General features: G+C 44.3%; 1 protein-coding gene across 3 annotated transcripts in view; it reads right to left on the bottom strand.

Annotated features, from left to right (window-relative positions):
• Positions 1-21869, bottom strand: part of LOC120053596 (ubiquitin-protein ligase E3A-like) — a 37415-nt gene extending 15546 nt beyond the window's left edge. For 2 of the 3 annotated variants that reach the window (XM_039000734.1, XM_039000735.1), the window contains exons 1-6: positions 21760-21869; positions 14870-14910; positions 13440-13741; positions 8123-8790; positions 7774-7851; positions 4728-4787 (exon numbers count right to left, since the gene is read on the bottom strand). In XM_039000734.1, the coding sequence (XP_038856662.1) occupies positions 4728-4787; positions 7774-7851; positions 8123-8790; positions 13440-13741; positions 14870-14871 (1110 nt within the window). In that variant the 5' untranslated portion in view covers positions 14872-14910; positions 21760-21869. Of the gene's footprint in view, positions 1-4727; positions 4788-7773; positions 7852-8122; positions 8791-13439; positions 13742-14869; positions 14911-21630 lie in introns of all 3 variants that reach the window. The other variant, XM_039000733.1, reaches the window with a different exon arrangement.
• Between the last annotated feature and the right edge of the window lie 2386 nt (positions 21870-24255).

Below are 24255 nucleotides of genomic sequence, written 5' to 3' on the forward strand. Positions count from 1 at the left end.
GAGGACTAACTGGTGTCTCCAAGTGGACCCACACCTCTCCAAACTGTGCAGATCGTAAGTAATTTCAATGCATTATGACACAAGGTGCTTTTTTGACCTCACAGCTTTGCCATTGAGGAACTGAATCCAGCAAACTTGTAGTTTCTTGTTAGGAACACATCCCCACCATCACACAATTACTGCTGTTGTTTACGCAACCCGAAAACATTCCATTATAAATCACAATCTGGGTCAGGCGGGCATCATTTGGAAGCTTATTCTACTGCCAACATGGCTAGCTAAGTTATAAAATACTATCTTAAGCCCTTTTCGGACAGGATACGTTTTACTGGGGGAGCTCCGGTAATGTAAATCATGTGCACAAGCAAAAATCCCCACATCTGTCATTTTAGTCCCGTCCGAATCTGCCATGTCTGTCATTTTAGTCCCGTCCGAATCTGCCATGTCTGTCATTTTAGTCCCGTCCGAATCTGCCATGTCTGTCATTTTTGTCCCGTCCGAATCTGCCATGTCAGTCATTTTTACTTGTCAAGAAGGTTATTAAAAACCCTCCTGTTTTCCAGGAAACTGCCAGGTCCTCTGACATTACTAACCTGTGTGAAGCATCATCCCTGTGTTTTCAGGGAGTTTAACAGGTTCTGCACCCAGTTTGGGGCAGAACATGGGACTAAATTGATGCTTTAAACAAAGTGGTTTGCACGTAGCGTACAGATGAATGATCTGTTTCGTCACATCTTTCATAGTGCCATACTTCTCTTTTTAAAGACGGAAGTAGACGATATTGACCCAAGAATTTATAAATTGCCAAATCCGTCAGGTAATTAAATGTCTGCAGGTTCATGGTGTTCATGGTGCTTACTGTTATTTAGCCTTTCTGAACTGAAGGTCATTAGGTCACTATTAGACTGTCCCTCGACATGTGAACTGAAGGTCATTAGGTCACTATTAGACTGTCCCTCGACATGTGAACTGAAGGTCATTAGGTCAATATTAGACTGTCCCTCGACATGTGAACTGAAGGTCATTAGGTCAATATTAGACTGTCCCTCGACATGTGAACTGAAGGTCATTAGGTCAATATTAGACTGTCCCTAGACATGTGAACTGAAGGTCATTAGGTCACTACTGGACTGTCCCTCGACATGTGAACTGAAGGTCATTAGGTCACTATTAGACTGTCCCTCGACATGTGAACTGAAGGTCATTAGGTCACTATTAGACTGTCCCTAGACATGTGAACTGAAGGTCATTAGGTCAATATTAGACTGTCCCCCGACATGTGAACTGAAGGTCATTAGGTCACTATTAGACTGTCCCTCGACATGTGAACTGAAGGTCATTAGGTCACTATTAGACTGTCCCCCGACATGTGAACTGAAGGTCATTAGGTCACTATTAGACTGTCCCTCGACATGTGAACTGAAGGTCATTAGGTCACTATTAGACTGTCCCTCGACATGTGAACTGAAGGTCATTAGGTCACTATTAGACTGTCCCTCGACATGTGAACTGAAGGTCATTAGGTCACTATTAGACTGTCCCCCGACATGTGAACTGAAGGTCATTAGGTCACTATTAGACTGTCCCCCGACATGTGAACTGAAGGTCATTAGGTCACTATTAGACTGTCCCTCGACATGTGAACTGAAGGTCATTAGGTCACTATTAGACTGTCCCTCGACATGTGAACTGAAGGTCATTAGGTCACTACTGGACTGTCCCTCGACATGTGAACTGAAGGTCATTAGGTCACTATTAGACTGTCCCCCGACATGTGAACTGAAGGTCATTAGGTCACTATTAGACTGTCCCCCGACATGTGAACTGAAGGTCATTAGGTCACTATTAGACTGTCCCTCGACATGTGAACTGAAGGTCATTAGGTCACTATTAGACTGTCCCTCGACATGTGAACTGAAGGTCATTAGGTCACTATTAGACTGTCCCTCGACATGTGAACTGAAGGTCATTAGGTCACTATTAGACTGTCCCCCGACATGTGAACTGAAGGTCATTAGGTCACTATTAGACTGTCCCTCGACATGTGAACTGAAGGTCATTAGGTCACTATTAGACTGTCCCCCGACATGTGAACTGAAGGTCATTAGGTCACTATTAGACTGTCCCTCGACATGTGAACTGAAGGTCATTAGGTCACTATTAGACTGTCCCTCGACATGTGAACTGAAGGTCATTAGGTCACTATTAGACTGTCCCTCGACATGTGAACTGAAGGTCATTAGGTCACTACTGGACTGTCCCTCGACATGTGAACTGAAGGTCATTAGGTCACTATTAGACTGTCCCCCGACATGTGAACTGAAGGTCATTAGGTCACTATTAGACTGTCCCCCGACATGTGAACTGAAGGTCATTAGGTCACTATTAGACTGTCCCTCGACATGTGAACTGAAGGTCATTAGGTCACTATTAGACTGTCCCTTGACATGTGAACTGAAGGTCATTATGTCACTATTAGACTGTCCCTCGACATGTGAACTGAAGGTCATTATGTCACTATTAGACTGTCCCTCGACATGTGAACTGAAGGTCATTAGGTCACTATTAGACTGTCCCCCGACATGTGAACTGAAGGTCATTAGGTCACTATTAGACTGTCCCTCGACATGTGAACTGAAGGTCATTAGGTCACTATTAGACTGTCCCTCGACATGTGAACTGAAGGTCATTAGGTCACTATTAGACTGTCCCCCGACATGTGAACTGAAGGTCATTAGGTCACTATTAGACTGTCCCTCGACATGTGAACTGAAGGTCATTAGGTCACTATTAGACTGTCCCTCGACATGTGAACTGAAGGTCATTAGGTCACTATTAGACTGTCCCTCGACATGTGAACTGAAGGTCATTAGGTCACTATTAGACTGTCCCTCGACATGTGAACTGAAGGTCATTAGGTCACTATTAGACTGTCCCTTGACATGTGAACTGAAGGTCTTTAGGTCACTATTAGACTGTCCCTCGACATGTGAAATATATTCACGCCCAGAACAGCCTTCCCTCATAACGGTCAATTTTGAATGAGAGGAAAAAAACAATTACATGGGCAGTTCGGTAAAAGTAGTCCCGTCCGAATCTTCCACTGGAAGACATGCTGGGGTAATGACTACATAACCCACCTTCTATTACCAACTCAGTGTCCTTGTGGTTAGAGTGTCTGCCCTGAGATTGGACGGTTGCGAGTTCAATCCCTTGCCAAGTCATACCAAAGAACTCTAAAAATGGGACCTGATGTGTCTCTGCTTGGCATTCAACATTAAGGAGATAAGATTGGGGGTAAGGCCCTGAGATAGACTAGCGTCCTGTCCAGGGGTAAGGCCCTGTGATAGACTAGTGTCCTGTCCAGGGGTAAGGCCCTGAGATAGACTAGTGTCCTGTCCAGGGGTAAGGCCCTGTGATAGACCAGTGTCCTGTCCAGGGGTAAGGCCCTGTGATAGACCAGTGTCCTGTCCAGAGGTAAGGCCCTGTGATAGACCAGTGTCCTGTCCAGAGGTAAGGCCCTGTGATAGACCAGTGTCCTGTCCAGGGGTAAGGCCCTGTGATAGACCAGTGTCCTGTCCAGGGGTAAGGCCCTGTGATAGACCAGTGTCCTGTCCAGGGGTAAGGCCCTGAGATAGACTAGTGTCCTGTCCAGGGGTAAGGCCCTGTGATAGACCAGTGTCCTGTCCAGGGGTAAGGCCCTGTGATAGACCAGTGTCCTGTCCAGAGGTAAGGCCCTGTGAGACTATATGACCTCAGTGGTATTTATTATAATCCTCAACGTCTCATCTGTCAGAACACAACTTCTTGTTGCGTATTGTGCTCAAATTTATAATGGTTATCAGTCAAGACAAAATATGTCATTTTCAATCCATATTGAAGTGGCAAAGGCTACCTAAACAGTTTGAGTTTATTAGATAAGTTACTGTGATTGGATAGGGCTACACCCCCTGTATGGGATGCTGGGATGTGATTGGATAGGGCTACACCCCCTGTATGGGATGCTAGGCTGTGATTGGATAGGGCAACACCCCCTGTATGGGATGCTGGGCTGTGATTGGATAGGGCTACACCCCCTGTATGGGATGCTGGGCTGTGATTGGATAGGGCTACACCCCCTGTATGGGATGCTGGGCTGTGATTGGATAGGGCAACACCCCCTGTATGGGATGCTGGGCTGTGATTGGATAGGGCTACACCCCCTGTATGGGATGCTAGGCTGTGATTGGATAGGGCAACACCCCCTGTATGGGATGCTGGGCTGTGATTGGATAGGGCTACACCCCCTGTATGGGATGCTAGGCTGTGATTGGATAGGGCAACACCCCCTGTATGGGATGCTAGGCTGTGATTGGATAGGGCAACACCCCCTGTATGGGATGCTAGGCTGTGATTGGATAGGGCTACACCCCCTGTATATGGGATGCTAGGCTGTGATTGGATAGGGCTACACCCCCTGTATATGGGATGCTAGGCTGTGATTGGATAGGGCTACACCCCCTGTATATGGGAGGCTAGGCTGTGATTGGATAGGGCTACACCCCCTGTATATGGGATGCTAGGCTGTGATGGGATAGGTATATGGGATGCTAGGCTGTGATTGGATAGGGCTACCTAAACAGTTAAAGCAAGTCACACAACTTCTCTCCATGGACAAATTCCTTTCTAGTTGATTATGAGTTTATTAGATAATCATTAGGCTGCTCCAGCCGGACGATATCTCTTACCTCCTCTTCGTTGTGGCCCGTATCGAGGTCACCTCCCAGCACGTTGGCGTAGAACACCAGCTTCAAACAGAATCAGACACGATTAAAATCACAACACACTTTACAGGAAAACAATCAATTACAACTATAACATGTATAAAAATATCTTCTTTCCATAGCTGTGGGGATCTGATCAAGGATTCTCCTTGGTTCTACACCTTCAGGAAGTATTCAAACCCCTCGACTTTTTCCACTTTGTGTTACAACCTTCATTTAAAATGGATTACATTTTTTTTTTCTTCTTCTCACCAATCTACACCCCAAAAATGACAAAGTGAAAAACATGTTTTTAGAAATGTGCTAATTTATTGACAAATGAAATACAGAAATATCTAATTGACATAAATATTCACACCTCTGAGTCAATACATGTTAGAATCACCTTTGGCAGCGATTATAGCTGTGAGTCTTTCTGGGTCTCTAAGAGCTTTCAACACCTGGATTGAACAATATTTGCACATTATTCTTTAAAAAAATTCTTCAAGATCTGTCAAGTTGGTTGTTGATCATTGCTAGAAAACCATTTTCAAGTCTGGCCATTGATTTTCAAGCCGATTTAAGTCAAAACTGTAACTAGACAACTCAGGAACATTCAACGTCATCTTGGTGAGCAAATCCAGTGTACACTATATATATATATACAAAACTATGTCGACACACGTTCAAATGACTGGAGTCGGCTATCATAGCTGACTGGTGTATAAAATCTAGCACACAGTCATGCAATCTCCATAGACAAACATTGACAGTAGAATGGCCTTAATGAAGAGCTCAGTGACTTTCAACGTGGCACCGTCATAGGATGCCACCTTCCTAACAAGTCAGTCACATTTCTGCCCCACTAGGCAGCCCCGGTTAACTGTGACGGGTTCGGACTTCTAAACTTGAAATATCCTCATTCATGTCACTGAGGGAGAGAGGGGGAATGCAGAGCGTTTACGTTCAGTCAGAACATGTTATTGTTAGACATCAGGTATCCTATGGAAAGGAGAAGGGCCACAGTCTGGGTACAAGGCAGCAGGACGGCCGTGAGTTGGGGAGGAGTGAAGAATTTGGTCCGAGGTCAGGTCAAATGAAGTGAGATAGAACAGGCATCACTAAAGTCCTGTCCAGCAACAGAGATGTATTGGCTGTCCAGATGTGTAAGGCGGAGACTCAGCATAGGAGGAAGGTATAAATGCAAGTGCTTGTGTAAATATGTCTTTGTCTTTTCAGCTGTCTGACCCATTGGGTGAATAAACTTGGTTTGAGCTGTTGCTACAGTTGGCGTTGTCGGCAGGATTCACCACGATTTCTGTCGAACTGGAGAGTCCGAATCAGGGGAAAAGGACTCAAAACATATCAGCTTTTTATTTTTGGTTGTAACACCAGGTATTGTTATAGACCAGCTCCTTGGTTGTAACACCAGGTATTGTTATAGACCAGCTCCTTGGTTGTAACACCAGGTATTGTTATAGACCAGCTCCTTGGTTGTAACACCAGGTATTGTTATAGACCAGCTCCTTGGTTGTAACACCAGGTATTCCTATAGACCAGCTCCTTGGTTGTAACTAGAGGTATTGTTATGGACCAGCTCCTTGGTTGTAACACCAGGTATCGTTATAGCCCAGCTCCTTGGTTGTAACTAGAGGTATTGTTATAGACCAGCTCCTTGGTTGTAACACCAGGTATTGTTATAGACCAGCTCCTTGGTTGTAACACCAGGTATTCCTATAGACCAGCTCCTTGGTTGTAACTAGAGGTATTGTTATAGACCAGCTCCTTGGTTGTAACACCAGGTATCGTTATAGCCCAGCTCCTTGGTTGTAACTAGAGGTATTGTTATAGACCAGCTCCTTGGTTGTAACACCAGGTATTGTTATAGACCAGCTCCTTGGTTGTAACACCAGGTATCGTTATAGACCAGCTCCTTGGTTGTAACTAGAGGTATTGTTATAGACCAGCTCCTTGGTTGTAACTAGAGGTATTGTTATGGACCAGCTCCTTGGTTGTAACACCAGGTATTCCTATAGACCAGCTCCTTGGTTGTAACACCAGGTATTCCTATAGACCAGCTCCTTGGTTGTAACACCAGGTATTCCTATAGACCAGCTCCTTGGTTGTAACACCAGGTATTGTTATAGACCAGCTCCTTGGTTGTAACACCAGGTATTGTTATAGACCAGCTCCTTGGTTGTAACACCAGGTATTGTTATGGACCAGCTCCTTGGTTGTAACACCAGGTATTGTTATGGACCAGCTCCTTGGTTGTAACACCAGGTATTCCTATAGACCAGCTCCTTGGTTGTAACACCAGGTATTGTTATAGACCAGCTCCTTGGTTGTAACACCAGGTATTGTTATAGACCAGTTCCTTGGTTGTAACACCAGGTATTGTTATAGACCAGCTCCTTGGTTGTAACACCAGGTATTGTTATAGACCAGCTCCTTGGTTGTAACACCAGGTATTGTTATAGACCAGCTCCTTGGTTGTAACACCAGGTATTGTTATAGACCAGCTCCTTGGTTGTAACACCAGGTATTGTTATAGACCAGATCCTTGGTTGTGATCAGCTCCTTGGTTGTATGGAACGAGCACGTCTGTCCGATAAGAGGGGAGCAAGGCTGTGAACTTCAGTGCTTTTAAAAGTGAAGTAAAATGTGGTTGTCTCACCTAGCTACCTTAAGATGATGAATGCGATGTTGCTCTGGATAAGCGCGTCTGATAAACGACTGATAAGCGTCTGATAAGCGTCTGATAAGCGTCTGATAAGCGTCTGATAAGCGTCTGATAAGCGTCTGATAAGCGTCTGATAAGCGTCTGATAAACGACTGATAAGCGTCTGATAAACGTCTGATAAACGTCTGATAAGCGTCTGATAAGCGTCTGATAAGCGTCTGATAAGCGTCTGATAAGCGTCTGATAAGCGCCTGATAAGCGTCTGATAAGCGTCTGATAAGCGTCTGATAAGCGTCTGATAAGCGTCTGATAAGCGTCTGATAAGCGTCTGATAAACGACTAACATACCTTCAGACACTTGGTGGCCGCCACAACGCCCTCGTCATCGTTTACCAGACTGTCGCTGTCGTAGTCGTTGCTGATCACCTTAATGACGATAATAATAATAACACATTAGTATAACAGCATTTCACTGTACTTTTCCCACCTGCTGTATCCTGTGCTGTTAATTTTGATAGAGAACTAATCATTACAGAGGTAATCAACGTTTTAGGTAGGCAGAAAATGACAAAAAGACAAAATAATGTACATAAAACATTGAATGCATGTAACTGCGTATTCCGTATAATTCAGTCTTGTCGACTGCGAGCACGAATGAAATAAAAACCTCAAAATCAGATAAAGAATGTAAGGTTACCGTGTAGGTGATGAGCTGCTGGAAGGTCTCCATCATACGCCTGATGTGCTCTACACTGTACCGAGACCACAGGCGCGTCAGCTTGGCCAGGGCAGGCAGAGGGAGTTTACTCATACACTTACAGAACAGAGGCATGGCCATCTCCAGGTACTCTGGGCTGTGGAGGCTGCTGTTCTCCATCACGATGACGAAGATGTTCAGGTAGTCTGGGTTGGTGTCGTACACGTCCAGATAGGTTAGATCCAGCTCTACGTTGGGAGTTAGGTAGACCAGGGCGTTGAGGAAGGCTGATTCCATCGTCTCGTTGGAGAGGAGTCTGTCGTACACTCTCCTCACAGCTTCTATGTCCACTGAGACCTCCACAGGACCCAGTCTGTTCTCCGTCGATCCCGTCGCTCCTTCCATGGACGCTGAGGCCTCTGATTCCTGCTCCATGGCGGTGGTTCTCTCCTTGTCGTCCTCGTCCTTGTCCTCGTCTTTGGCCTGGTGGGTCTTACGCTGCTCCTTGGTGTTGGGGTGTTGCTCCTTGTCTTTCCTGAAGCTCCGCACCAGACCGTCAGCGCTGGAGAAGATCCTCCCGATGACTCGGATCAGAGGAGAGTAGTCCTTCTTACCCTCACAGATACTCAGGATCTCATACACCTTCTCCTCGGTCAGGTAATGCACATCTGGAAACAGATAAGAGAAAAATAGTGAGCAACCATTTTAATCTCTCTAAAAATAATGAATATTGAATAGCATGAATGAAGAGAAAAAAATAAGTTTGTGTCTGCTTCCCACGTGTCACCACATACCGTGTCACCACATTCCCTACATACCGTGTCACCACATTCCCTACATACCGTGTCACCACATTCCCTACATACCGTGTCACCACATTCCCTACATACCGTGTCACCACATTCCCTACATACCGTGTCACCACATTCCCTACATACCGTGTCACCACATTCAGCAGCACCATATTCCCTACATACCACGTCCCATATTACCATATTCCGTATTTAGTGCACTACTATTGACCAGAGCCCTATACAGTGCTTTCGGAAAGTATTCAGACCCCTTGACTTTATCCACATTGTTACGTTACAGCCGTATTCTAAAACTGATTAAATTGTTTGTTTTTTCTACCTCATCAATCAACACACAACACCCCATAACGACAAAGCAAACACAGGTTTTTAGAAATGTTTGCAAATGTATTAAAAATAAACAGAAATATGACATACATAAGTTTTCAGACTCTTTACTCAGTACTTTGTTGAAGGACCTTTGGCAGCGATTACAGCCTCCAGTCTTATTGGGTATGACGCTACAAGCTTGGCACACCTGTATTTGGGGAGTTTCTCACATTCTTCTCTGCAGATCTTCTCAAGCTCTGTCAGGTTGGATGGGGAGCATCGCTGCACAGATATTTTCAGGTCTCTCCAGAGATGTTCAATCGGGTTCAAGTCCGGGCTCTGGCTGGGCCAGTCGAGGACATTCAGAGACTTGTGCCGAAGCCACTCCTGTGTTGTCTTGGCTGTGTGCTTGGGATCGTTGTCCTGTTAGGTGAACCTTCGCCTCAGTCGGAGTCTGGAGCAGGTTTTCCTCAAGGATCCGTCTGTACTTTGCTCCGTTCATCTTTCCCTCGATCCTGCTGCTGAAAAACATCCCCACTGCATGATGCTGCCACCACCATGCTTCACTGTAGGGATGGTATTGGCCAGGTGATGAGCGGTACCTGGTTTCCTCCAGATGTGACGTTTGGCATTCAGGCCAAAGAATTCAATCTTGGTTTCATCAGACCAGAGAATCTGGTTCCTCATGGTCTGAGTGTCTTTTAGGTGCCTTTTGACAAATTCCAAGCGGGCTGTCATTTACCTTTTACTGAGGAGTGGCTTCCATCTAGCCACTCTACAATAAAGGCCTGATTGGTGGAGTGCTGCAGAGATGGTTGTCCTGGAAGGTTCTCCCATCTCCACAGAGGAACTCTGGAGCTCTGTCAGAGTGACCATCGGGTTCTTGGTCACCTCCCTGACCAAGGCCTTTCTCTCCCGATTGCGCAGTTTGGCCGGGCGGCCAGCTCTAGGAAGAGTCTTGGTGGTTCCAAACGTCTTCCATTTAAGAATGATTGAAGGTCCCCAATAACACAGTGGCCTCAACGCTGCAGAAATGTTTTGGTACCCTTCCCCAGATCTGTGCCTCGACACAATCCTGTCTCTGAGCTCCACGGACAATTCCTTCGACCTCATGGCTTGGTTTTTGCACTGTCAACTGTGGGACCTTACATAGACAGGTGTGTGCCTTTCCAAATCATGTCCAATCAATTGAATATACCACAGGTGGACTCCATTCAAGTTGTAGAAACATCTCAAGCATGATCAATGTAAACAGGATAAACCAAAGTTCAATTTAAAGTCTCATAACAAAGGTTCTGAATAGTTAAATAAGGTATCTGTTTATTTCTTTGTAATAAATTTGCCAACATTTCTAAAAACCTGTTTTCGCTTTGTCATTATGGAATATTGAGCGTAGATTGATGAGGAAAACAATTTATTGAATCCATTTTAGAATAAGGCTGTAACGTAAATAAATGTCTAAAAAGTGAAGGGGTCTGAATACTTTCCGAATGCACCGTATGTATTTCAATCATATTGAAATCAGTTTCATGTGTATTGAACGGAGTTCTATTTTGCAAATTGTAGGCTAGGCCTACTACTGTCTGTAATTTGTGTCTCAATATTCTTCATGGTGCGTAACATGTGAGCAATGATGTGCTAAGTCTTGATTCAGTGCATTATTATTAGGTAACGTAAACTCACGTTATTATTATGTATTAGATTAAGCCATCTCAATCTTTTCAGCCATAGGTGGTAATTAGAGGTCGACCCATTAATCGGAATTCAAGTTTTCATACCAATCGGTAATCAGTATGTTTGGACACTGATTTGCCGATTCTTTTTTTTTTTTACACCTTTATTTAACTGGGCAAGTCAGTTATTTTCAATGACGGCCTAGGAACAGTGGGTTAACTGACTTGTTCAGGGGCAGAACAACAGATTTGTCGGCTCGGGGATTCGTTTTTGCAACCTTCCGGATACAAGACCAACGCTCTAACCACCTGCCTTACATTGCAGTACACGAGGAGCCTGCGTGGCTGACTACCTGTTACGTGAGGGCAGCAAGAAGCCAAGGTAAGTTGCTAGCTAGCATTAAACTTATCTTATAAAAATCATTAAATCTTAACATAAATCACTAGTTAACGATATTACTAGTTTATCTAGCGTGTCCTGCGTTGCATATAATCGATGCGCCTACTTCGACAAACAGGTGATGATTTAACCGTTTGGCGCATTTGCAATAAAAAGCACTGTCGTTGCACCAATGTACCTAACCATAAACATCAACGCCTTTCCTTAAAATCAATACACAATTATATATTTTTTAAACCTGTTTAAGTTAATATTGCCTGCTAACATGAATTTCTTATAATTAGGGAAATTGTGTCACTTCTCTTGCGTTCCGTGTAAGCAGTCAGGGTATATGCAGCAGTTTGGGCCGCCTGGCTCGTTGCGAACTGTTTGAAGTCCATTTATTCCTAACAAAGGCCGTAATTAATTTGCCAGAATTGTACATAATTATGACATAACATTGAAGGTTGTGCAATGTAACAGCAATATTTAGACTTAGGGATGCCACCCGTTAGATAAAATACGTAACGGTTCCGTATTTCACTGAAAGAATAAACGTTTTGTTTTCGAAATGATAGTTTAAGTCTATGATTTGATAGAGCAGTCTGACTGAGCGATGGTAGGCAGCAGCAGGCTCGTAAGCATTCATTCAAACAGCACTTTCGTGCGTTTGACAGCAGCTATTGAACTGTTTATGACTTCAAGCCTATCAACTCCCGAGATTAGGCTGGCGTAACCAATGTGAAATGGCTAGCTAGTTAGCGGGGTGCGCGCTAATAGCGTTTCAAACGTCACTCGCTCTGAGACTTGGAGTAGTTGTTCCCCTTGCTCTGCATGGGTAACGCTGCTTCGAGGGTGGCTGTTGTCGATGTGTTCTTGGTTCGAGCCCAGGTAGCGGCGAGGAGAGGGATGGAAGCTATACTGTTACACTGGCAATACTAAAGTGCCTATAAGAACATCCAATAGTCTAAGGTATATGAAATACAAATGGTAGAGAGAAATAGTCCTATAATTCCTATAATAACTACAACCTAAAACTTCTTACCTGAGAATATTGAAGACTCATGTTAAAAGGAACCACCAGCTTTCATATGTTCTCATGTTCTGAGCAAGGAACTTAAACGTTAGCTTTCTTACATAGCACATATTGCACTTTTACGTTCTTCTCCAACACTTTGTTTTTGCATTATTTAAACCAAATTGAACATGTTTCATTATTTATTTGAGGCTAAATTGATTTTATTGATGTATTATATTAAGTTAAAATAAGTGTTCATTCAGTATTGGTGTAATTGTCATTATTACAACAAAAAAAATAAAAATATATATATATATTATTATTATTATTTTTTATTTATTTATTTATATATATATTTTTTTAAATCGGCCGATTAATCGGTATCGGCTTTTTTTGGTCCTCCAATAAATTGGTATCGGCGTCGAAAAATCATAATCGGTCGACCTCTAGTGGTAATATCTCTCTAGGAGCTGATCCATCGTCAGTATTGTGGAATAATTATAATGTTAAGGTAAGACTGGAAAGGGAGAACTCTGATCCGAGAGCAGCGCCTCCTTTCTTCCCATCCGATCAGTATCAACACGACGCCTCAATGTGAACCTTCCTCTCCGTGTACCGTTTTGGGAAACGCATGTTACACCTTCGGCCGATGTAGGAAATACGCATCGTTGAAGACACTCGTAAGCCTAAATTCTATCGCTATCGGGAAACCGGTCCCTGGTCAAAAGTAGTGCATTATATAGGGCCCTGGTCAAAAGTAGTGCATTATATAGGGCCCTGGTCAAAAGTAGTGCATTATATAGGGCCCTGGTCAAAAGTAGTGCATTATATAGGGCCCTGGTCAAAAGTAGTGCATTATATAGTGCCCTGGTCAAAAGTAGTGCATTATATAGGGCCCTGGTCAAAAGTAATGCATTATATAGGGTCCTGGTCAAAAGTAGTGCATTATATAGGGCCCTGGTCAAAAGTAGTGCATTATATAGGGCCCTGGTCAAAAGTAGTGCATGATATAGGGCCCTGGTCAAAAGTAGTGCATTATATAGGGCCCTGGTCAAAAGTAGTGCATTATATAGGGAAGCGGGTGCCATCTGGGATACAGCCAGTGTGTATTTATGTGAGTGTTTACCTCTGAAGTCTTCCCTAGGGGGAAACAGGTTGTCTGTCATCTTCCCGTGGCGGTCGCCCAATAAGGCAGGTTGTGTGTCCTCGGCACTGTTGTTGTCAGGGAAGGCAGCGGAGGGGTGAAGGTCACACAGTTTGGTGTTAATTTTATAGAGCTCCAGGGCTCTGATGGCCGCCGTGTTGTGATCCAGCGGTTGAAAACCAAGACACGAAGCACACAACTCATTCGTGCAGGCCCCATTTCCACAGCCCTCTGTTAACTGGCGAAAGTAGCGCTCAATTAGATGCTTTGCAGCCGCTCTCTTCCTGTACAGGACATTCAAACAGGAAGTGACAAGGTTTTAGTATGACAACCACCGAAAAAGGAAGCTTGCTCACCACAGAACTAACATTGTCATTTCAGCAAGCCGTGACACCCGCCACCTCCGATGGTTCTGAAAATGTTTCTGTAGTTAGAAATGGATATGATTAGCATTCCTGCAACATTATTTGGTTGAAATATAATTTAATCTCTGAGAAATTAAGCTAATTGACTGCACCTACATTTATAGGATTCATATAATCTTCAATAAATATAGTGCCCAACATCAGATTTGGACCAAACTTTTTTCGAACAATGAATTAGACACGAAGAATCGAAATAAATGGTCAAACGTTAATTTATATGAATCCTATAAATTAAAATGGACAATTTGGGTGCAATCAATTAGCTTAATTTCTCAGATCAAATTATATTTCAACAAAACAATGCAGCAGGAACGCTAATCTGATCTGTTTCTAATCTGATCTGTTTCTAATCTGATCTGTTTCTAATCTGATCTGTTTCTAATCTGATCTGTTTCTAATCTGATCTGTTTCTAATCTGATCTGTTTCTAATCTGATCTGTTTCTAATCTGATCTGTTTCTAATCTGATCTGTTTCTAATCTGATCTGTTTCTAATCTGATCTGTTTCTTACAATTTCAGAACAGTCAGACGGTGGGTGTCAAACTCCTCTTTGTGCTTTTTTGAGGTGGAACGACCTCGGAACGACCCCCATAACAGAGAGGATACATTATATTTACAATTTTGTTTTAAAAAAGCACAAAAAAAAAACCCAATAACATTAAGAATAAACGTGCAGTGCAACAACTATGAATATGTACTAATCATAAGTTTAAAAATCAGAGTATTGCATGCATTTGGACAAAAATTTAGACGTCTACAGTTGAGCGACAATGTTGCCAAATGGTCCATGCCAAAAGCGATGACTCATTTTTTTAAATTTTAATTTAAAAAAATGTTGTAACTGTGTGAATCACCATGGTGACAAATCAAATCAGCATGGAGATATCCCGCCTCAGTCCACATAGGATTAAGAGAATCATTGTGGCTCCGTGGTTAATATGGGACATGGTTATTAGCAGTAGTAACATTCTTGTACCTCACACTTACATTCGGCTTGTTTTAGCGTCCTCTATGATGTAGGCAATGGTCTGAAACAAGACGGGAGGATGTTAACAAACTAACCTTTGATTTAAAAGGGTTTATATATATATGAGGCTTCTGAAGGACTGTCTAAATGAAAGTGCGTAACTAGGCCAACGAATAAGCAGCTATAGGAAGACAACTACTTCATATTTGACTTGCCGTCTTCGACATGGTCAGTCACTCGGGATATGGCTACTGCTGAGAGGCTACAGGACACATGGCAACAAGCTCCTTCCATTTGTTGTTACATTGTAACACATTTCAGAATCAGCTGGTTACATTGATGTCATGTTGAAACATCGGCTAGTCAGACAGACACTTCTTTACCTCTCACGTGTCTGTCTCCACAGCAGCAACTAGAGGGCAGCTAGAGGGCAGCTAGAGGGCAGCTAGAGGGCAACTAGAGGGCAACTAGAGGGCAGCTAGAGGGCAACTGGAGGGCAGCTAGAGGGCAACTAGAGGGCAGCTAGAGGGCAGCTAGAGGGCAGCTAGAGGACAGACACTTCTTTACCTCTCACGTGTCTGTCACCACAGCAGCAGCTAGAGGGCAACTAGAGGGCAGCTAGAGGACAGCTAGAGGGCAGCTAGAGGGCAGCTAGAGGGCAGCTAGAAGACAACTAGAGGGCAGCTAGAGGGCAGCTAGAGGGCAGCTAGAGGGCAGCTAGAAGACAACTAGAGGGCAGCTAGAGGGCAGCTAGAGGGCAGCTAGAAGGCAGCTAGAGGGCAGCTAGAGGGCAACTAGAGGGCAACTAGAGGGCAGCTAGAGGGCAGCTAGAAGGCAACTAGAGGGCAGCTAGAGGGCAGCTAGAGGGCAGCTAGAGGGCAGACACTTCTTTACCTCTCACGTGTCTGTCACCACAGCAGCAGCTAGAGGGCAACTAGAGGGCAGCTAGAGGGCAGCTAGAGGGCAACTAGAGGGCAGCTAGAGGGCAGCTAGAGGGCAGCTAGAGGGCAACTAGAGGGCAACTAGAAGACAACTAGAGGGCAGCTAGAGGGCAGCTAGAGGGCAGCTAGAGGGCAGCTAGAGGGCAGCTAGAGGGCAACTAGAGGGCAGCTAGAGGGCAGCTAGAGGGCAGCTAGAGGGCAGCTAGAGGACAGCTAGAGGACAGCTAGAGGGCAGCTAGAGGGCAGCTAGAGGGCAGCTAGAGGGCAGCTAGAGGGCAGCTAGAGGACAGCTAGAGGGCAGCTAGAAGACAACTAGAGGGCAGCTAGAGGACAGCTAGATGGCAGCTAGAGGGCAGCTAGAGGGCAACTAGAGGGCAGCTAGAGGGCAACTAGAGGGCAGCTAGAGGGCAGCTAGAGGGCAGCTAGAGGGCAGCTAGAGGGCAGCTAGAGGGCAGCTAGAGGACAGCTAGATGGCAGCTAGAGGGCAGCTAGAGTGCAGCTAGAGGGCAACTGGAGGGCAGCTAGAGGACAGCTAGAGGACAGACACTTCTTTACCTCTCACGTGTCTGTCACCACAGCAGCAGCTAGAGGGCAACTAGAGGGCAACTAGATGGCAACTAGAGGGCAGCTAGAGGGCAACTGGAGGGCAGCTAGAGGGCAGCTAGAGGGCAGCTAGAGGGCAACTAGAGGGCAGCTAGAGGACAGCTAGAGGACAGCTAGAGGACAGCTAGAGGGCAGCTAGAGGGCAGCTAGAAGACAACTAGAGGGCAGCTAGAGGGCAGCTAGAAGACAACTAGAGGGCAGCTAGAGGGCAGCTAGAGGGCAGCTAGAGGGCAGCTAGAGGGCAGCTAGAGGGCAGCTAGAGGGCAACTAGAGGGCAGCTAGAGGGCAGCTAGAGGGCAGCTAGAAGACAACTAGAGGGCAGCTAGAGGGCAGCTAGAGGACAGCTAGAGGGCAGCTAGAGGGCAGCTAGAGGGCAGCTAGAGGGCAGCTAGAGGGCAACTAGAGGGCAGCTAGAGGACAGCTAGAGGACAGCTAGAGGACAGCTAGAGGACAGCTAGAGGGCAGCTAGAAGACAACTAGAGGGCAGCTAGAGGGCAGCTAGAAGACAACTAGAGGGCAGCTAGAGGACAGCTAGAGGGCAGCTAGAGGGCAACTAGAGGGCAACTAGAGGGCAGCTAGAGGGCAGCTAGAGGGCAGCTAGAGGGCAACTAGAGGACAGCTAGAGGACAGCTAGAGGACAGCTAGAGGACAGCTAGAGGGCAGCTAGAGGGCAGCTAGAGGGCAGCTAGAGGGCAGCTAGAAGACAACTAGAGGGCAGCTAGAGGGCAGCTAGAGGACAGCTAGATGGCAGCTAGAGGGCAGCTAGAGGGCAACTAGAGGGCAGCTAGAGGGCAGCTAGAGGGCAGCTAGAAGACAACTAGAGGGCAGCTAGAGGGCAGCTAGAGGACAGCTAGAGGACAGCTAGAGGGCAGCTAGAGGACAGCTAGAGGGCAGCTAGAGGACAGCTAGAGGGCAGCTAGAGGGCATCTAGAGGGCATCTAGAGGGCAGCTAGAGGGCAGCTAGAGGAGAAGAATAAATACATGATGCTAGTTCGAGGTGAGCAAAGTGAAACCTACCCAGAAGATACCAACCCTGCCATTACGCTTGTTTAAATTGAGCTGGGAACGCAATCATGGTTACATTAAGACACTGTTGAGACGGTGTGAGATGTGGGTCGGAAAATGTACCTCAATGCAGGGATGGGATAATGTACTCAATTTGTACCTTTTTTCACACTGCTCCATCGAGAAGAAATACTGCTAGTGTTCCTGGAAAACTGCCCTTTTCGTCTTCATGCTAACTAGCAGTAGCCACCGCAGCCAATTAGGAATGGCAGTGTCAGCCAATCAGCTCCTTTATTGTTCAACGTGACGCAAATCATGTAATTTGAATAATGATTTAGTCTAATTATTGTCAAAACTACAAAAACAGTTTAGTCAACTAAATGCCCTTTCATTTGTTTCATCACATTCGTAGTGCCTCGTGAACCTATAGTAAACATAAACATATATAGCCTTGTCCTACCTATATGTTTTGCTCTGCAAAACATCCTATTCTCTTCCCAAGAGTAGAAATATGACAAACATATAGAAGAATATTATAGAAAGAATTATCTGTCCATGTAAATTCCTAATACAGCCTAAACAGATATTATAGAACAGACACACACTAGCAGAGTGAGGAGAGATAAACACAATCAACAGATGGTGCTGTAAAGTAGTACCTGTTGCACCCCCGTCACTCGGTCAGGTCATTGATATCAACGCTCCACAGCCACACTGGGCTAATGACTGTTTCACCCTGTGATGTAGTCGAGTCCGAATCGAGTCCCCAAGTCCCCTTGTGCTCGAGTCCGAGTCATCAATGGCTTGAGTTACGAGTCCAGTCACGAGTCCCTAAGGCTGAAGTGCGAGTCCCAGTGCTCAAGTCAGTCACTGGGTGCCCATTAACTCAAAATAAAGTTATTTACCCAGTCAGATACAGTGTAGTGGAAAGAGGGATTATTTACCCAGTCAGATACAGTGTAGTGGAAAGAGGGATTATTTACCCAGTCAGATACAGTGTAGTGGAAAGAGGGATTATTTACCCAGTCAGATATAGTGTAGTGGAAAGAGGGATTATTTACCCAGTCAGATATTAAAAGGAGAATATTTTAAAGGAAGAAGAAGCAATACTCCAAGCAGCAGTTTAACACTACTTGTCAGACAGAGAATTGATACTGTATACTGGTCGTTGGGGTGGGATTGGCGTGGGGTGTGGGCGGTCCGTGGGTTGCTTTTGACCATTTTATTGGATTCCTCACATTTTAAGACATTGGTAGGAATAATTATGGTCCAAATCGGATGTTAAGTACTATTTTTATTGAAGATTATATGAATTTTATAAATATTTTTTAAAAAAAAGCCAATTTGGGTGCAATCAATTAGGTGAATTTCAAAAAAATCGAATACATTTAAACAAAATTAGATTTCAGGAATGCTAATCTTATCTGTTTCTAACTACAGAAACTATTTCAGAACAATCTGAGATGGTGGGTGTTGAAATACTTTTTGATGTGGAATGACTCATATGAAATGCAGTGGGAAAAGTGTGAGGGTTGAGCGAGACTACAAATTCAAAGACAGCCTGCTTTCTGATGGTGAAGCAAGAGTCACCTGTGCGATGCGTAGGCTATAATCGGAGGCGGAGCCAGTCTGCCCACAGTCATCGGCTTGCTCCCCCGCAGCTCACCAGCTGATGTAGGCTTTGTGATGCATACTTCCCACTGCTGAACAGTACTGGACATCTGTGCTGGTAATAATAAAAGGTGAAATATGCAGAAATCTCTCTGCCCTTTCCTGGTTGCAAAATTCTAATAGTACAATAATTCTCTTACCTATATATTACTTGTTTTATCACACAAACTGAAATTATGTGAACCATCTAAACCACTGTGAAATATATTTTCAATAACGAATAATATTGTATTTTCAGCTGTTTGAAGCTGGTGTACAAAATCGAGAGTAAAAGACGCAAAAACTAAACTTAAGATCGGGCAGCATAGAAATAGTGCAGATAGAACAGATCTACCGCGTCTTAGACTTGATTTCAATGAGAATGACAGATCTATAACTCACATTGCTATGTGAATTTGGTCAGGTCGTCCAAAAAGTGACATATTGCAGCTTTAATTGTGCTCGTCACTGAAAAGCTCACAATCTCTCCAAAAACTATTGTCCATTGCACTTAGAAGTCAGACTTTAGTCACATTGAGACTATGTTTTGTCTTAGTTAACTGAAATATTCATTTAAAAAAAAAAAAATATTAGCCGGTAGTTTTTTCTGGGTCTCTTTAGTCAAATAGTGTTCCCTAAACACTATTTCAATCTTGTAGATGTATCAGTGTGGATAAAGGTCAAAATGTGGAGTACAGTGGCATATCCCATCCCTATATCGAGGTATGTTTTCCGACCCATATCTAACGCCGGCTCCACGGTGTCAATGTGACCATGATTGCGTTCTGCCCCCAGCGCAGCTCAGAAAGCAGATTCATGGTTAATCCGGATCAGTTACTGAGATGTGGCCTCTGCAGAAGTCAGGACGTACTATATTTCTTGCGGTCGCAGAGATCTTGTGAAGGAAGTGAGTTTGTGTTTACACGGACTGCCCCCACTTACCGTCAACCAATCATGTCAATGCAGAGCTATACGGAGCTCTCTGCATTGTTCCAACATATTGGGAGGCGCATGGCGATGCGGACCGGAGCTGGATTTGGCCTCTGCAAGCCTACGGGGGCTCCGCAATTGCGTCACACCCTCCGTACGGAACCACCAGGCCACATCGCCCAGATCAAGCATAAACGGGCTTTGTGTCAACAAGCGTAACAGTAGGGTCAGCTATTTCTTGCAAAGGGAAACCCAGGATATCGAGAGCTTTGGGACTATAGCTGCGGTTCTATCTGCATTCAAATTGTTTTATGGAGTTGTTGACATAACGCTGAACAAGGCTTTCTACCTCAACCGATGACTGATAAATAGTTAAATAGTTGACCCTTTTTTGCATGAAATATTTTGACTCATCACATATGCTACCGCTACTGTTTACAGTATGTCATTTTATTCCTAGTTATATGTAAATACACTACATGACCAAAAGTATGTGGACACCTGCCTGTCAAACATTTCATTCCAAAATCATGGGCATTAATATGGAGTTGGTCCCCCCTTTGCTGCTATAACAGCCTCCACTCTTCTGGGAAGGCTTTCAACTAGATGTTGGAACATTACTGTGGGGGACTTGCTTCCATTCAGCCACGAGCATTAGTGATGTCGGGCACTGATGTTGGCCGATAAGGCCTGGCTCGCAGTCGGCGTTCCAATTCATCCCAAAGGTGTTCGATGGGGTTGAGGGAGTCAAGTTCTTCCACACCTATCTTGACAAACCATTTCTGTATGGACCTCACTTTGTGCACGGGGGCATTGTCATGCTGAAGCAGGAAAGGGCCTTCCCCAAACTGTTGTCACAAAGTTGGAAGCACAGAATCATCTAGAATGTCATTTTATTCTGTATCGTTAAGATTTCCCATCACTGTAACTAAGGGGCCCGAACCATGAAAAACAGCCCGAGACCATTATTCCTCCTCCACCAAACTTTACAGTTGGCACTATGCAGGTATGTTCTCCTGGCATCCACCAAACCCAGATTCATCTGTCGGACTGCCAGATGGTGAAGCGTGAGAGTCCAATGGCGACGAGCTTTACACCAATCCAGCCGACGCTTGGCATTGTGCGGATGGTGATCTTAGGCTAGCGTGCGGCTGCTCGGCCATGGAAACCCATTTCATGAAGCTCCCGACGAACAGTTATTGTGCTGACGTTGCTTCCAGAGGCAGTTTGCAACTCGGGAGTGAGTGTTGCAACCGAGGACAGACTATTTTTAAGTGTTACAGCATTCGGTGGTCACTTTCTGTGAGCTTGTGTGGCCTTCAGTATAAGGCCATTATACTGCCAATGTTTTCCTACAGATTGCATGGCTGTGTGCTCAACTTTATACACCAGTCAGCAACGGGTGAACCTGAAATAGCTGAATCCCCTAACTTGAAGGGGTGTCCAGATTCTTCTGCTATGTAAAGATAGAACCGTATAGTCCCAAGCGCTTGATATGCCAAAGTGGACAAGTAAACATCGCTGCAAATGTGAACGGGTATTTTGGCGATCTTTAGACATTCTGTTCATGCAATCGCGTCCTCGTCACTTTTGTGACAAGATTGCAGTCCAATAATATCCCCGGTGTTAGATAGATATTGTATGCTACCGACCTGTGAGTGCTATCCGAGTCATGCAGGGCGGACTGTGTGTCTGTCTGTGGCAGAATCAGCTTTCCTTCGACAAGTCTTGCTCTCATGCTGTATAAATGTCCTTTCTATAAAACTATCTTTAGCACTTACCTACTATGTACTATTCAAATAGCTGTTCTGCGTGCCGAATGATAAGGTACAACTTTTAGGCCTGCTAAACTCCCGGGTCACAAAACATACTCGACCATTTTGTGTCAACACGGAGGTGTATCCCGGCATGCAGCGCATGGTGATCCCAAAACAACCCAACCAAAGACAGTACAGTTAGAGATATTAGAGAGAGGAGGAAAAGGAATCCCATTGGGCAGTGACTTGAGGAATGGCAGACTGTCGACCAATCGCGTTCACGTCACGCGGTTGCTAAAATAAAAGTCAGGCTATGAATCGAGAAACCTGGCTATTTTCCTCTAAAATACACTATTCCAAAGCTATATGATATCGTGGAAAATATTTGTAATATTGTACTTCCTTGTTCACGAAATTCTTGCTAATGTTTTTTTTTTTAATCGACGCCCAATTAACTCCCATTCACTACTTGAAGTAGTGCTTTCCTTGTCCCCTACACACCCAGAATGCATGGGCAATTTAAACAATGCACGACGACGCATGGGCAACGTACACAATGGCCATTAACACAATTTCCATGGAGTTTCCCATCTCCTCCAAAGTATCTTTGGGTTAGGGTTTAGGGTATGGACGTCCCGAGGATCCCGTATTGCAGATGTCACGTCACGATGACACAGTAAATTGTATTTTGAATATATTTAACGGAAACGTTTTAAAATATTTAATTTGGAATAAATAAACGGGAAAAAATAAAAAAAATTGTGCACCTTATCTTCGTAAGAAAATATGTGAGAAATCTAAAATAAAAACATAAATCAAATCCTAAAAAAAATGCAATAGAGACAGAATAGATCTCCAAATCAAAACGACGTCCTTCTGATTTAATATTCAAAATTCTATCTGATGATAATATTGCATTTATTCAGTAGATGTCAGTGGTTATTAGAGTCGTGAGAAGCAGATGTTATTGGTCACATGGTTAGCAGATGTTATTGGTCACATACACGTGGTTAGCAGATGTTAATGGTCACATACACGTGGTTAGCAGATGTTATTGGTCACATACACATGGTTAACAGATGTTATTGGTCACATACACATGGTTAGCAGATGTTATTGGTCACATACACATGGTTAGCAGATGTTATTGGTCACATACACATGGTTAGCAGATGTTATTGGTCACATACACATGGTTAGCAGGTGTTAATGATCACATACACATGGTTAGCAGATGTTATTGGTCACATACACATGGTTAGCAGATGTTATTGGTCACATACACATGGTTAGCAGATGTTAATGGTCACATACACATGGTTAGCAGATGTTATTGGTCACATACACATGGTTAGCAGATGTTAATGGTCACATACACATGGTTAGCAGATGTTAATGGTCACATACACATGGTTAGCAGATGTTATTGGTCACATACACATGGTTAGCAGATGTTATTGGTCACATACACACGGTTAGCAGATGTTAATGGTCACATACACATGGTTATCAGATGTTATTGGTCACATGGTTAGCAGATGTTAATGGTCACATACACATGGTTAGCAGATGTTAATGGTCACATGGTTAGCAGATGTTATTGGTCACATACACATGGTTAGCAGATGTTATTGGTCACATACACATGGTTAGCAGATGTTATTTGTCACATACACGTGGTTAGCAGATGTTAATGGTCACATACACATGGTTAGCAGATGTTAATGGTCACATACACATGATTAGCAGATGTTAATGGTCACATACACATGGTTAGCAGATGTTAATGGTCACATACAAATGGTTAGCAGATGTTAATGGTCACAAACACTTGTGCAACGGATGTGAAATGGCTAGCTAGTTAGTGGTGGTGCGCGCTAATAGCGTTTCAATCGGTGACGTCACTCGCTTTGAGCCCATGAAGTAGTGGTTCCCCTTGCTCTGCAAGGGCCGTGGCTTTTGTGGAGCCAAAGTGATACATTTATTACATCCAATTTTTAATTATTAAAGTGGCTGGAGATTTGAGTTAGTATGTTGGCAGCAGCCACTCAATGTTAGTTGTGGCTGTCTGATGGCCTTGAGATAGAAGCTGTTTTTCAGTCTCTCGGTCCCTGCTTTGATGCACCTGTACTGACCTCGCCTTCTGGATGATAGCGGGGTGAACAGGCAGTGGCTCGGGTGGTTGTTGTCCTTGATGATCTTTATGGCCTTCCTGTGACATCGGGTGGTGTAGGTGTCCTGGAGGGCAGGTAGTTTTCCCCCATGTGATGCGTTGTGCAGACCTCACTGACCTCAGTATCCACATGTTTCAGTCTGGATACTGTTGTAATAGATCATCTGAGACGGTAGCTATTGGTCTGTGTATATCTGACTGTGTATTGTTTATTTTACTAGGCAAGTCAATTAAGAACAAATTCTTATTTACAATGACGGCCTACCCCGGACGACGCCGGGCCTATTGTGCACCACGCTATGGGACTCCCAATCACGGCCGTATGTGATACAACCTGGAAACAAACC

Source organism: Salvelinus namaycush, chromosome 9, assembly GCF_016432855.1.
Source record: "Salvelinus namaycush isolate Seneca chromosome 9, SaNama_1.0, whole genome shotgun sequence".
Taxonomy (NCBI): Eukaryota; Metazoa; Chordata; class Actinopteri; order Salmoniformes; family Salmonidae; genus Salvelinus; species Salvelinus namaycush.